This window comes from Zeus faber (genome assembly GCF_960531495.2).
Source record: "Zeus faber genome assembly, chromosome: 10".
NCBI lineage: Eukaryota > Metazoa > Chordata > Actinopteri > Zeiformes > Zeidae > Zeus > Zeus faber.
This window is the reverse complement of record NC_137199.1, coordinates 23,331,216-23,346,123: the sequence shown is the minus strand read 5'-3', so window position 1 is coordinate 23,346,123 and position 14,908 is coordinate 23,331,216. Positions and strand designations below refer to the sequence as shown.

Here is a 14,908-nt window from a genome sequence, read left to right as displayed (position 1 = left end):
CTTTTGGTAGGTACTAACCACTGCATACCGGGAACACCACACAAAACCTGCTGTGTTGGAGATGCTCTGACCCAGTCCTCTAGACATCACAATTTGCTCCTTGTCAAAGTGGCTCGGATCCTTACGCTTGCTCATTTTTCCTGCTTCCAGCACGTCAACTTCAAGAACTGACCATTGGTGCCATTGGAAACAGACAAGCAATGTCATTCACTTCACCTGTCATTGGTTTTAATGTTGTGGTTGATCATATATGATAATATAGGAGCTGATAATATATGATATAATATATAAATAGTTAGTTCATTCAATTGTTGAGGACAAAACTGATCAACGACTACGGACATTTAAGATTTGACTTTTAAATATACCTTATGGATTATCAGATTACGTATAAAGTCTGCCGTCGTGTGTAGGTCCAGCCTCCAAAGGTCAGCGTCCATCCGTTAACAGAAATCTTTCCTTTTAAGGTCCATTTCTGGAGTTTTAATTGAAACCACATGGAGTCCCTTCTTTAATAAAGCATAACATGAAGCTGGAGACATCTCTCAGCTTTGACAGACTGTCAGCGGCGGAAGGCATTGTTTGTATTCATTCATGTCTCTTCTACCAAATACATATGACCTGTGAATATGAAACCTAGTGATACAAAATTGTGGTCATTTTGTATCAAAATATTTAGATAAGTTAATGTGTACCATGGGAACCAAAACACAGAGTCAGTTATCTAAAATGAAAAGCACACATGATGTCATCCATGGAGTTGAAAATGAATTTCTTGATAACAATATATCTATCAACTATCGTAATGTCATGTGGAGATAATAAACTATGATATCGATAAGCACTGGAGCGCCCAGGGAAGAGCACAAATAACTAAATTCACGTTTGGCATGTTGAAATTTAATTCAAAAAAACAAGATAAAAATTAGAAAACTTCAAACGCTACACAATGTTGATCGCTCTATATCGTGAACAGGTACAACAACAAGGTTTGCTCTAAACACGCGTTCGGACACATTCCATACTCGACCCCCGATGAACGACAGAGTGGTCAAAAAGCCGCGAAGGAAAAAAACACGAGAGGGAGACGTGTCTGGTTGTTCTAATCTCCTTAAAAAAAAACAACCTCTGTGGAGCAGCCTTTCTGTCTTCATTTCAGCCCCTTCTCTCACACACACGCACACACACACACACACACACACACACACACACACACACACACACACACACACACACAGTTTAGACACTGGAAAGATGACAGACGTAGATGAGCTATTTGTAAATAATATAAACACCAAGGATACAGATTCAACAAACCTTCACGTGAAATGTTTTGCGGTAACATTTTCTTATAAAAATACGGGTTACTTTGTAAGAAGGAGGAGATACATTATAGACTTTATACAGAGTTGTAACAGAAAAAAAACAAACATTAAAAACGATCATTTCTCGTGTAGCGTTGAGTCACCGGGGCCCTCCCGGTGTTTTCCTGGACAACAGCCGTCGCCCGCGTGACCCGACGGTGGCGGCGCTCCCCCCAGATGTAAGATAAGCGCTCGCCCGACGCCGTCGCATGACCGGGGGAAACATACAGTGGGGCCCATTTTACTAAAGCCGTGGAGTCAGCAGATGTTATTTAACGCGCCGAGGGTTTTTCGAGGCTGAACAACATAATGTTGATTTGTCCGGCGATGAGCAAATTGATTAAGCTCATGTGCCGGCTCCGCAGCCTGACTTGAGGCTTTGTTTCAAAAAGTGAGGAAACTCTGGCGCGTTCTGCTTCCCCTCTCCTTCCCTGTCCATCTGAGGAGCTCCAACAGGTACAATCGGCGCAACTTCATACATTAAACACTACATCAAGCTAAAGAGGTTCTAATATGCTGTCTGTAAATATTACTGTACACAGATATACACTTATTTTTGACCTGTAACCCAAACAAAGGAGTCTTCAAATAAGCTTCATGGTTTATTAATATCTTACTGGTATAGTTTATTTTACTGGTCCTCTGATATAATATTAAGTCCTTTACTAAAATATAATCTCTGTGTATGGGATTGGTTAAGAGCAGAGCAAAGTACATCTTTGGTTTCGTCTTAAGTATTGGTTTTGTGGTTAATATAACAGCCTGGATATAATACAGGTCCCACTGTGGCACACATCAAGTCTCTCTCTCTCTCTCTCTCTCTCTCGCTCTACTACGAACTGAAATAATGTGTGGAACTCTCTCTTCTTTGAAGGCAGCATGACTCCCCCCGCCCCACACACACACACACCACCACCACCACCACCCTTCATGCCAATCTTGTGGTGTCTAAAGGCGTTCATGGTTTGGTGTATTTATGAAGAGCTGTATTTTTGGCTGGAGCGAGAGCTGCTGCGGTCCAGTCCGTGGCCGTGGTAAGAGCCCTTCCAGCGCACTCCAGAGCCCCGCTCATCCAGAGAACTCGTTCTGTAGCACCAGCAGCACAGGCAGGACTGGAGGGGGGACACACACACACACGCGCACACACACGCACGCAGGCACGCACACACACGCACAATTAGAGTGGTGTCTGGATTGTATAAGATACGGCCGGATATTCCCCGAAACTGTCGGTGCAAACATCATGTGAGCGCTTTCCTACCTGGAAGCAGTTCTTAAACTTCTGGCTTACGAAGTAGAGGGCGATGGGATTGATGCAGGAGTTGAGCGAAGCCATGTTGATGCCGATATAGTCCATCACGAGCAGGAAGCTGGCGGGGCAGAGGGCAAAGTTTATCATGGAGACACCCGGAAGTCACAGAAAAGAGAGAACAATAGTTTCTTGTGGACTTCTCTTACTTTTCGGGTAGTGTGTATTTGTCCGTGTGTGTGTGGATGAGGCCTCACGCCTGGTACACACTGATTGTATTGAATGCGTAGGTTTATTTCGCAACGCAGGTTCGTAAAAAACTTGTGGCGTGAATGCGCAAAGAAAATGCATCGCTCTATTCTGGTAAATTTATATTTGAATGCATATTTTCATAACCGCATCAAAAACACATTTTTTATGAATGAATTTGCGAGTGCAATAACATCTGGTTAAGTTAAAACATGCATTTTCATTGGAAGTAGGAAAAATCCAAAGTATGCAACATGCGTAGTGCATCTCAAAGGCGATGTAGCAACGCAGTGTCATTTGAAATAAATTTTCTGCCTGAGACTTAAGCCCGGCCCACACTACAAGATGATTCAAATCTTCACAGATGTTGAAAATATGAGAGACCACACACATGACGACATATCATGATCAATTTAACGTTGTTGTTCCTATAGTGTGCAGAGCAACAATTTGCCCAAACAGCTCAAGCAGTGCTGGATTGGGAATTGGGCAAATGCCAGAAAGGCCGCCCTACTATGGGCCGGCCCAGCCCGAGTAGCTTGTACGGTCCCTTGGCATGTCGGGCGGCCGGGCCCAGCACATGTACCGTTATTAACTTAATTATTTGTTGGAGCACTGATAGGATGTCAGCTTTAAAGCATTAACAAACCTCCTATCGGTGCACTCAATTGTATACATACACACCACCACAAGTCACATAGGAATTTCAGTCACGGTTGCTAGTAAACTGACAACAATTTAAGTCATGACTCATAAAACTATTAAATTATTTAAATCATTTTGAAATGTTGTCTTGCGCGGATAGTTGTTTTATTTGCACGCGCACAGTTAAAGTTACAACATGCAGTTGTACGAGTGAATGGCCTCCAAATGTATGCCAGGTAATACATCAACAACTGCAGAAGAAATCTGTATGTCATCATCTATTAAAATAATTTAAAAATTTTCAAATGTTGTGTTGCATGAGTAGTTGTTTTATTTGCACGCTCACAGTTAAAGTTACAACATGCAGATGTACGAGTGATAAGCTTCCAAAATGTACGCCGGGTAATACATCAACAACTGCAAAACAAAATCTGTGTGTCATCATCAATCTCTTGTGAACAGTTTCTGACTCTTCCCTTCACCAAAGAGACTGCCGAGCGCCCTGACCAAAACGAATTGAAAACTATCTGAGGAGCAGAAAGGGACAGGATGGACTGAGTGGATTGGACATGTTATCAATTGAAAATGACCGGGGGAAGAAGTTGGACACAGGGCCCATTGTGGATGACTTCGCAGAGCGCAAGGCTCGCCCAGAGCGCTTCAAATAGTGGTGAGTACCTGATGAACTGATAGGCTGCCCTGCATATTTTTCTAAACATTCAAGCTATTGATCATTTACAGTAGGTACCCACCTGCCCCTGAAGCCCATTAATCCATGCGGGTTCCAAAATGACATCACCGCTGTCACAGCGATCACAACCTGTCAGTGGTGTTGTGTGTGTGCACTGTCATGCACAATGTGTGCCGTGCAGGCACGTATTGTAGTGTTATTTTGAAAGAAGCTTTCCTTTACATAAATTGATTTCCACCATGAATTGATGCAGAAAATGCATAAATTGGTGTCTTTGACGCTCCAAATTACTAAGAGAGGACCCCAAGACCCTCGCTTAATGTGACCCCCCCCCAATGTTCAAATGAAACCGATGCCACCGCTGCCGTGCAGATCAGTCATCCGATCTGGGCATGGGGGTGAAAGACTAAACGAACCGTCTTGTAGCTGGTTCCCTCCGAAGTTTCCCTCAGGGCAGCTGGCACTCGACACTCGCAGTTATCTCAATCTTTTTATGTCAACCTTTGGGTGGGGTTGGTGTTGGTTTGAAAAATAGGGCCTCACTGTTGCAAATGCCAGGGCCATCTTTTGAGCCCAATCTGAATGGGTCAATGGGTCAATCTAGAGTGGGTCCTCCAGTAATGAGAGGGTTTCTGGTTCAATTCCATTCTCATCCCTGGCCGCCCGCCGAAGTGTCCTTGAGCAAGACACTGAACACACAACTTGTGAGCAGGTGTGCGCCTTGCATGGTTGCCGCCGCCATCGATGTGTGAATGGGTGAATGTGAGGCATGTATTGTCAAGCGATTTGAGTGGTTGCAAGATTAGAAAAGCCTATATAAGATACAGAGGTGTGGAAATTTCTCAATTTTAAGATGCGGATGTGGACAATTCTGCATCGATGCGGTGACAGAACATAATTCGGAGATTGGAAATATAATTAGGCCTACATGAAAAAACAAAACAAAACCCCGGACTCTAACATCTCCATCGTGTTCGGGAAGCTCCGGTGACGAGGGGGATCAAGTGCTGGACCAGCCAATCAGAACGTTGCAGGACGTGCTGAGTGACGTCGACTGGGCCATGTTTCGCTCCACCCCCGATGATGTCAGAGAGTTTACGGAAGTGGTGACGAACTTCATTGCTAAGCTAGTGGAAGATGTGGCTCCCGTGGTTACAGTGCGATACCATGGGTCGACAAATCCATACAGGACGCACAGAACGCGCGCACTGCTGCTTACGCTGTGTCGGGGCTCGTGTCGGGGAACATGGGCGATTACAAAGCGCCGTCTTACCAACTGAGGAGGGCTGTGAAACAGTCAAGGCGCCGGTGCTGGGAAAGAGTGGAGTCTCTCAGTTCCAGCTGTCTGACAGCGGCCACATGTAGCAGAGATTAGGGACTATTACGGACTTCATAGGCAGAGCTAGCGCCGTGGTGAATGCTGACGCTTTCACATTAGCCCCCTACTTAGCACGACAGAACCGTGTTCCGCCGTGCACTGGGACAGGTGAACACTATGAAAGCATATTCTGAAGACCTGTGCCGACTTGCTTGCCCTAGTGTCCACCATCATATTCAACCGTCTCCCTGGCGCAGGCCTTGGTGCTGATGGTAAATTAAGTAAGCTTGGACTGGACGGCTGGACTGAGGTGACAAAGACAGTGATTAGAAGATGAGTATTTATTAAGTACTGGTACAAAGTTTTAAGAACATGCACCAGTGGTCTGCTCTAGAAGAGCCCCGCCTGATCTCTGGGGCCGGCTGGTTATATAGTCTCTGTGATAGCCTTTATCGGCAGATGTCACAAAAGGTGCAGTTACTGTGGGTAGTGTAAAAGCTGAACATTGCTTTGTGACACAAGTTTGAATTTCAACAAAGATCATTATGTTGGGGAAGTTCTGGGAAACACTGTGTGCACCGACACGTAAGCACAGAGACTGGCTAAGGGCCTAAATATCATGACCGTTTATGGTTACATGGAAACTACAGAGTAGTTAGAACACAAAAAAGAAAATGGGGGTGAGTGTGATGACCCATCATTACCAAAAATTACATCAGTGAGATGCAATCCAGATGCATCGAAAATCGTTGACAGGTGAATCATAATCGAATCCCGAGGCCAGTGAAGATTCACATCTCTAATAAGATAAGATGCAGTCCACACACTAACATATATATAACATACCACTCACCAACAATCAGAGTCCCAATCTCTCCACACCAGATTTGACACAAAGGTGTGGCTACGCAAGATTACCAGAGTCCCGAGTCTCAAATCGGAAATCTTGCGCGATCAAACATGACTTTTGAGTAAATATAGCGTGCGACGGGCTAGGACTACCGATGCTATTATTATTTTTTTTTACAGAAAATCCAAAAGTAAAAAATAAAAATCATGGTGACGGCACAAATAGTGAATGTACATGTTTATGGCTAGTCAACTTCGCTCCCTATTGGCTATCGGTCTTTCCTGTCAGAAAATTGGGACACAATTTTAGGAAGGGGCAAATCAGGTCCAAAATCAGCTCTTTTATCTTGTAGTGTGTACCCCGCTTTACACATTGACGCAATTGCCAACCGAGGCGTTAGTGCTAAAAGCACCATGAATTGTGCATCAATTGCGCCCGCTATCTGCTCCGTCTCAACGTCCGATTCACAAAAGATACTGCACTAATGATATGCCAGCGCAAACACAGCCATAAAGTTTTGCTGCTGAGTGCAATTTGCCCTTGTTTTGCGCCTGATTGCTGATCTGCACGGATTCAAAGACGCTATACTTTTAGATTAAAATTGACTTTGTTTTTTTAGGTTTATGTGCAGTGACTATAAAACATTTAAACAGTATGAGTAAATCTATAATAAAACACAGTTCATTTATTACATGAATAAAACGTGTATATATTCCCATTGTCCCCATTACGCACAGTTTGTTTCGTTCCATAGGGAAATGGGAGTAAAATAAAATAACCTACATCTAAAATAAAAACACTGTTTTTATTTGTTTTATTTGAAGGAACGGCCCTAGCACAGCTGCACTGGTTGCACCGTCCGTCAGTACTTAGGCCACTGGCTCCCTCTCCATAGAGGGAGCCAGGAGCGCAAATTGCACCCCAATTGCTCCTCCTCCTTGCCCCACTCGGGATGGTGCCTTAGGCGGTTGCCTTTGTCGCCTGTGGGAAGAGTGCGCCAGCCCTGATCATGACAGTAATAATAATTCTAATAATAATGCCAAAATATTATTTACAGATCACTGTAAAGTCTGGGCGTTACACCCCTTATAAATGTGCTTCAATTGCACCAGCTCTCTGAAGACGATCACGGAGCAGAGCTCTTTTTTTTGGTCTCCGTGCAGTTACCACCAGCTCCCTGCAGACGGGAAAAATTTCATTCTAACTGCATGTGGCTATTATTGTTTGTGCATTTGACATTTTTTGCAACAAGGCTCATTTATATAGAAAGGGGCCAATTTTGCACCAAATGTATGAATAATACCGAGACGCTATTTGCATGGTAGCACAGTTAATGGTGCATTTTCACCATTTGCGGGTGCTTTGTGAATGTATAACAATTGCTTTGTGTGTTATTTGCACAGGTTTAGCAGCCACAAAAGCTGCACAATCCTTTTGTGAATTTTCCCCTCAGTGTTTTTTCAGTGTGTGTGTGTGTGTGTGTGTGTGTGTGTGTGTGTGTATCGGTGTGTGTTTGTGTGTGTGTGTATGTGTGCGTGCACACCTGAGCAGTTCACATCGGTTGGGGTCGTTCTGGTCGTAAATGGTTTTCTTCAGTATACGACTGAGGTGAAGAGGCAGCCAGCACAGAGCAAATATTAGCACCAGACAGAATACCGTCTTCGCAACTTCCCTCCGCTTGTCGCACATAAACAAAAAAGAAACAAAGCTGTTATTTTGAGTGCTTTACCTTCTTCTGAGTCTGACATCCCCGGATTATGTTTTGGGGATCAGCAGTGATCTCTAAGCAAGGTTTGTTATTTTTCAACCCACGCCTTATTGAAATGTTGGTTTTTGGCTACATTCAAGGTATCGCAAGAGACTAGAAATACAAAGTTGTGCCGCTTCCCACTGGCAACCTACTGTAGCCAACACTATGTTTTGGATGTACTGCGGAAATTGCAAAAAGTAGTTTTAACTCAAATGTGGTATTACTAAGATACTTGGAACGTTTGCCCCATTGGACTGCATTCAAGCACGGTGATTAAGCTTCACCAGAGCGGTAAGTTTCTCAGGAGTTAAACGTTCAGTGAGGTTGTACAATGAACGCACGTTATGCAAACTAACGTTTTAATAAGTCCAGGGTTGAAAAATTGAAACCCTATCCTTCAAAGCCAGAGTCCTCATGATTTTTACCTGTTTCATATGGTCATTGAGTGCAATGCGCATGCCTTTCTTGTGGCTGAGCATCTCACAGGACATGAGTGTGTAGAATATTCCAGTGCAGGCCAGCGGCAGGCAAAAATAAAAACCAAACAGCCACCAGTCTTTTACGTCCTGGTAGAACTGAAAAATAAAAAGTCATTTTTTTGAATTTTCTTGTGCACTGCATGACATGCATTAAGTCAATTAAATGTTAATGATTGAAAGAAGTGGTCATGTGAAGAGAGCACATAACATTTCTCCTAATACATCGATGGGAAGTGTATGACTAAGACCGACTAATCAAGCTCCATATGTTTTCAGGGACACAAAAAACAAACAAAAGACATGTGGTGGGATTCCCCACTATGTTAACAGTTGACATTGTGGGCCGAAGGCGTCCTTTCTCCAGACGTAAACCCATCTGGATGTAGGAATTAGGGTGAAAGTTGACTCATCAGAGCGTATTCGTTTTTCCACTGCTCCGAGGTCCAGCCTTTGTGCTCCTTACACATCTTTGTAGGTTGGCCCTTGGATATGGCAGTCCTGCCCAAAATTCCAGCTATGTGAGGCACATAAGCTGTAAATTCACAATCTTTAGTTGAGACTGGCTCACAGCGGTGCTGATTCGATTCTGCAGTCATTTTTGGGGCTGTACTTCTGTGGCATTTATCCACTTTGCTGAACTGTGCCTGTCCCTGTTGGTGAGCTTGACATGCGATCACTGAGCCTCTGATGCAATTTGTCCATGTTTGGCATATGCAGTCATGACTTTTGGGACTGTTCCCCATGTCACAGTAAATCATTCTGCAGTTTGTGACAGCCTATTGTCTGGCCTCTGTGGAACGCTGTGAGTTGTCTCATGGTGCTTTGAAAGCTCGCATTTTAAAGAGCCAATTGTCATTTGACTCGTTTGGTAGGAAAGCATGTGACGCATTGTGGCTTGTTTTGTAAGGGTTTACATATGGAACGTCTAAGTTTAATATTCTGCCCGTGCAAAGTTGAGAACTCCTTCATTAACCCTTACACATTGGAAAGGGTTAATCAATACGTTAAGTTTGTGTTCATCTTTACACGGGTTGCTCCCGTTTTGATTGGAAAATAAAGCTCCAAGATGTCTTTCACAGTCTTAGACAAATACAACAGTGAATTTTGTGATTCATACCTTCATAAAGCTGGTGCTCTGCTGCGGGTGCAGCAGGCAGACGCGCAGCTTGTTGCCCCTGTACGGCAGCTCCATCATGTCAAAGGCCAGCGCCTCGGGGACGGCCAAAAGGACGGCAACCAGCCAGATCAGTGTCACCTCCACAGCTTTCCACATGGGGATGCCCATCCCCTTCACTCTGCTCCAGGACGTTACTGCATGGTAGCTACACACACGCGCGCGCACACGCACACACACAGTTTCACATGGTTTCCTTTTGTCATGAGCTGTAAATGTGATCATGAGTATCTTTGTCCATTTCTGTGTAAAGAAGCCGGTACTCACCGGTCGATGCTCAGGGCACAAAGGCTGAGGACCGTAATGCCCACTGAAGCTTTTTGGATGAATGGCATCAGCTTGCAGATGTACACACCAAACGGCCAGTCTTCAGCTATCAGCTACACAGGAAAACACATGAGAACATTTTTATGTAAAGAGCTTTTGCCACAGCGAGAATTTAAAGTGCAGCTGGTTATTGAACAGAATTCATTTTGTTTGCATGAGGGTCTAATTACAAACCCTGGCCTGATTCCTAAAAATGAATCCACATGAAAATTCTGATCTAACCCCCCCCCCCGGAAAAATCCTCGCATCATATCTCATTTAAAGTAACAATTCATCTTTATACTCCTTCTGCTTTGGAGTCCATATGGAAATGGATAATGTTGAAAGCATAGGCATTTCGCAAAAAACACTGTAGGTCCGTAAAAAACTAGTGATAAGAATGCACAAACAAAGAAAAGTGTTGCTTTGTTATAGTTCATTTATATTTGTATTTATATTTTTCATAGTAGTAGTCTATATATCTATCTACATAAATATATGTAGTCTATACATATATATATATATATATATATATATATATATATATATATATATATATAGTCTATATATTCTAAGTCTATATTATTTCTGACTGAAAAATGTTTTTTTTCATGAATTAATTTGTCAGTACCATAACATCCGGTTGGACACATGCATTTTCAACGGGAAAGTAGGAAACACCCTGCCTATGCGACATGCGCAACGCATTGCAAAGATAACGTGGCAACGCACTCCGTCATTTGAAATGAACTTCTGTTGGAGAGTCAAGCCTCGCCAAACAAAACTGTGTCCAATGGGTTTTGACAAGAGGATACACATATTTATTTATTTTGGAACCTGTGACGGGCATGCTGACAGCGAGTGATGCGTATCTTCAAATGAATCTCGGCCCGATGAAAGTATTTCTTTCAGAAGCCACACCCTACATTGAGTTACAACGCACAATGAATCTCACAGCGCGGTCATGCTGCCTGATGGGGTAAATGCTCATGCTTGACTTCCTATCTAAAACTGAACATTAATCTCCCAATCGAACATCAAAATTAAACAGTGTTATGAGTAAACGTCCATAAAAAAATAAATAAAAAAATAAATGTACATGGTTGTAATGTTCACTCCATCCTTGCTTCAATTCTGCACCTGCTTAGTCTTCCATGAGGCCGAGGTTTTATATTTATTCACTTTTTTTTTTTACTTTGTCATTTTTCTCCAAGCAAATGACAGGACATGGTAGACAATTTTTTTGCACGCGGCATTGGTTTGGCATTCTTTGACAAACTTCCCCAGGGAGGATGTAATAAACAGGAGGAAAACTTGTAAAAAGGTAAATAAAACCTACGTATAAAGTCACTGTGCCCTCCACAAACAAATACTACACCGAGAATCCAGATAATTATAGCAGAGCCCCTGATACCGAGTGAAATCTCTTTAAAACTCCAGCTCACACTTAATGTCCTTTACTTTAGCTTGTGCTCTGATTTCTAATACGCAGAAAGATGTCCTGTCGGTCCACAGCTGGTTCGTCAGTTCACTCATGGATGAAGCGGAACAAAGCTACACTGGACTTGTAAATAAACCACAGCAGCGAACTTGTAAACACATCACGGTTAATCAGATTGCGCTGGGAAAGAAAATTAACCCTTGAAATCGAGGGGGCCCATTAAATTCACAGCCTCCACCCGAAAAACCCTCCAGACATGGTGGATTAGCAGCATGTGTAAAAAAAGTAAGCGGGGCGGATGTGTCGCCGCCTCATTACCTTGAACACGTTGATGGGGATGGCGATGAGGATGTAGAGCAGGTCTCCGAGCGCCAGGCTCCCGATGAGGACGTTGGGGCCGTTCCTCATGCACTTGTTCTTGTAAATGATCCTCAGCAGCGCCGAGTTCCCGATGATGCCGACGACAAAGATCAGGCAGGACACCAGGGTGTTGACGTACTTGAAGGCGTGCTTGATCTCGGTGGGCTTGAGGCACATCGGGGGGAAGGGGGAGCGCGGTCGGCCGGGCCTGGAGGGCGGCAGCGGCAGGGGCAGGGAGGCGTTGGGGTTGGCGGTGGGGGGCCCCGGTTCGGTGCCGTTGGCGTCACGGCCGAAGCGAGAGGCTCCGGCCCCCGCGGCGAGCAGGAGACACAGCAGTCCAACGGCTCTCATCCTGGCCAGCGTACGAACAAACCACACGGCTCAACGCGCAGTCACACCCGCTGACACTCGCGCTCGGTCACGGGAGGAACTTCACCAACAGCTGTGCGCTGTATACATTCACTCATCAACATTTATCGGCCCACTCTGCCACAAGACGTTAATGTACACACACACACACACACACACACACTCGGCGTCCGGGCCGGGCCGCAACAATCTGTGGCCTGACTTTCTTTTTTCGGTTTCCTGAAAAGAAAGAAAGAAAAGACACAACGGTAACTACTGGGGGTACGATCGCTCCTTAAAATTGTACTGCTCTCTCTCTCTCTCTCTCTCTCTCTCTCTCTCTCTCTCTCTTTCTCAACTCTTCAAGAGTGAATTGAATACTTAATTGGCCAGAAAAAGAAACTGTGTTTCCCTCTCCTTCTAAAGTGCAGAATAAGAAAATGAGGAAAACTTTTTTTTTTTTACAAGCTTAACACAAACATATGCGCAGAATTTGCAAGAAGGTGGGGCAGCACAGCACAAGTAAAATACCAGCAAACAGCGACCGCAAATTGGACAGAGTGACAAGACAAACAGAGGCACAATGAAAGGGTGATGGCTGACGGAGGTTACAGGTCAGATGGGGAATGACGATTGTGTGTTTGTATGCGTTGGACAGAGATACTTTGTTCCAAACTGAACCCCAAGGCTCTAACCCTCCACAGACATGTGTACCCCCAGAACCCCCTGGGGCATCTCTCAAGGATGAATGGTCCGATTTATGATGATGACGATGATGACTGCAATATCTGCGCAGCCACACTATCAACACATGTGCATGGGTGAACGCACGCACGCACGCACGCACACGCGCACGCACACGCACACGCACACGCACACACACACATACACACACACACATACACACACACACCAACATACAACATCTCTAAACAAATGTACAACCCCGGGGCTAGGGTGAGTGGTTTGGAAAGCAAAAAATAAATATGTGAAATCCTTTACTTGGAAAGGACAAACCCAAAAATACTGTACCCAAGTTTGGGTTTGCACATGCGTGCAGCGTGCTCCAATACCAATGTGGAGACATAACAGCACAAGCGCACGCCAGACGCAAGTACTTATAGAGTCATTACATCGAAGTAGATGGCTTTTTTGCACCAGTAATCTATATATTAGGACCTTTCTCCAACAGTCACACAGCTTATCACACATGTTGCACAAGAGTTTGACAAACTTTGGACAAAATTTGCTCTCACCTACTTCCCATCTCAGCAATGTCCTTGATTTGATCCCCTCTTAAACAATATTCCACAATTTCAGAGCAGTCTTGTGGTCTAGCCTGGTCAGACTGGTTGGAAACCACCGACGCGATTTGTAATTGGGGCTGATGCAGTTGACTGAATTCCTTTTAGAAAGGATGTGGCCTTTGGCTCCAGCAAAGCTTGAAAGAAAGAAAGGGGTGATGAGCAGGAGATGAGCGAGAGAAGCTGTTGGGTGGACAGGGAACCGGCCAGGGAGCATGTGTTAAAGAGAGGAAGTGAGATATGGAAAAAATAAGCAGGAGCTGGAGATAGATGGTGGTTTACAATACAGTACCCCGGAGGAGGAGGAGGACAAAAACAGAGATTAGGTGAGTGTGTGCCAAGAGAGGGACACTATCATGAAGGATGGGGCCAGTAAAAGCAGAAGCCCTTCCTCCAAAAATCACACATTGATTATTAAGTATATACTTGTTTTTTTGACATTTATAATTTTAATTTGTAATTTTTTCAGAATTTGAAACAAAAACTTGTTTTTTCTGCTGGACTTTCTTTTTAATCCTTCAAAAATAAGTTTGGGAAATAGTAAAAAGTTGTAATATTCCCAAACAATTATTCCATCAAATACTGGACAATGTGGGGCATCTATAAGACTATCACTGTTCTTATTTCCAACATTATTGTATAATATGTCGATGTATTATTTTTTTGCTCGGGTCTGCGGAATGCCATAAAGTTGTCCAAAAGAAGGCTAAAGTCACGTGATCTCCCCCGGTCCAGCGCACTTATGCAACCAGGTCCATCTCCCCATTCTTTATTGAATGGACATAAAGTTATTAATGACTGTAATAATAATAATAACAACGTATTCAATTACGGAGACGCAATGCAATATTCAGAGTCGAGCGCTTGAGCGGACTCACCTTGCCTGCAAGGCCGCGGCGGACTACTTCAAAGTCTCGCGTGTCAATATTCCAAACAGTCCCCGCGCAGGTTGGTTTCACGAGGCTCCTCGGGTCCGCATCCGCACCGCAGCCCGTGCACCGTATCCCGGCTGCGCGCGCCTCGCTCTGCCCCTGGTTCCGCTCACGCTCTGCGTCACGAGGGGAAAGCGTGGGACTTTATAGCCGGCGGCCCGGAGACTGGCCGGGCGGCCAATCACAGAGCGGATCCCGGCATCATCCAAACAAAACACACGGATGAAATTAGGAATTGGAAGCTATAAAAAAATAAAAAAAAAAAAAAAAAAAATTTAAATTAAATAAATAAATAAATAAATAAAAATAAATAAATAAATGAAATAAAAAATCTGAGAAATGTCCCCATTAACTCCAGGGTATTTAGCGTTTCACACAGTCATTTGGAAATTTTTTCTTTTGAACTAAAAATAATATGAAAGAAAGAAACAAGTAAACAAACAAAGAT

The 14,908-nt window shown here is 44.0% G+C and overlaps 1 protein-coding gene across 1 annotated transcript; it reads right to left on the bottom strand.

Annotated features, from left to right (window-relative positions):
- Positions 1-878: 878 nt before the first annotated feature.
- Positions 879-14,554, bottom strand: LOC307235683 (endothelin receptor type B-like). Its single transcript, XM_080007851.1, has 8 exons — positions 14,407-14,554; positions 11,835-12,464; positions 10,037-10,149; positions 9,713-9,917; positions 8,542-8,691; positions 7,910-8,043; positions 2,626-2,734; positions 879-2,476 (listed from the first exon to the last, which is right to left on the bottom strand). Exons 2-8 carry the CDS (start codon positions 12,225-12,227, stop codon positions 2,339-2,341), a joined length of 1,242 nt encoding a protein of 413 aa, XP_079863977.1. The 5' UTR covers positions 12,228-12,464; positions 14,407-14,554; the 3' UTR covers positions 879-2,338.
- Between the last annotated feature and the right edge of the window lie 354 nt (positions 14,555-14,908).

What these genes read in the sequence shown, in the direction of transcription:
- LOC307235683 (XM_080007851.1), bottom strand. Translation starts at nt 12,227, where the DNA reads ATGAGAGCCGTTGGACTGCTGTGTCTCCTGCTCGCCGCGGGGGCCGGA. An exon ending in TGTGCCCTGAGCATCGACCG is followed by an intron (nt 9,918 to 10,036) that starts GTGAGTACCGGC and finishes GCGTGTGTGTAG; the next exon opens with CTACCATGCAGTAACGTCCT. An exon ending in AGAGCACCAGCTTTATGAAG is followed by an intron (nt 8,692 to 9,712) that starts GTATGAATCACA and finishes TTTATTTTTCAG; the next exon opens with TTCTACCAGGACGTAAAAGA.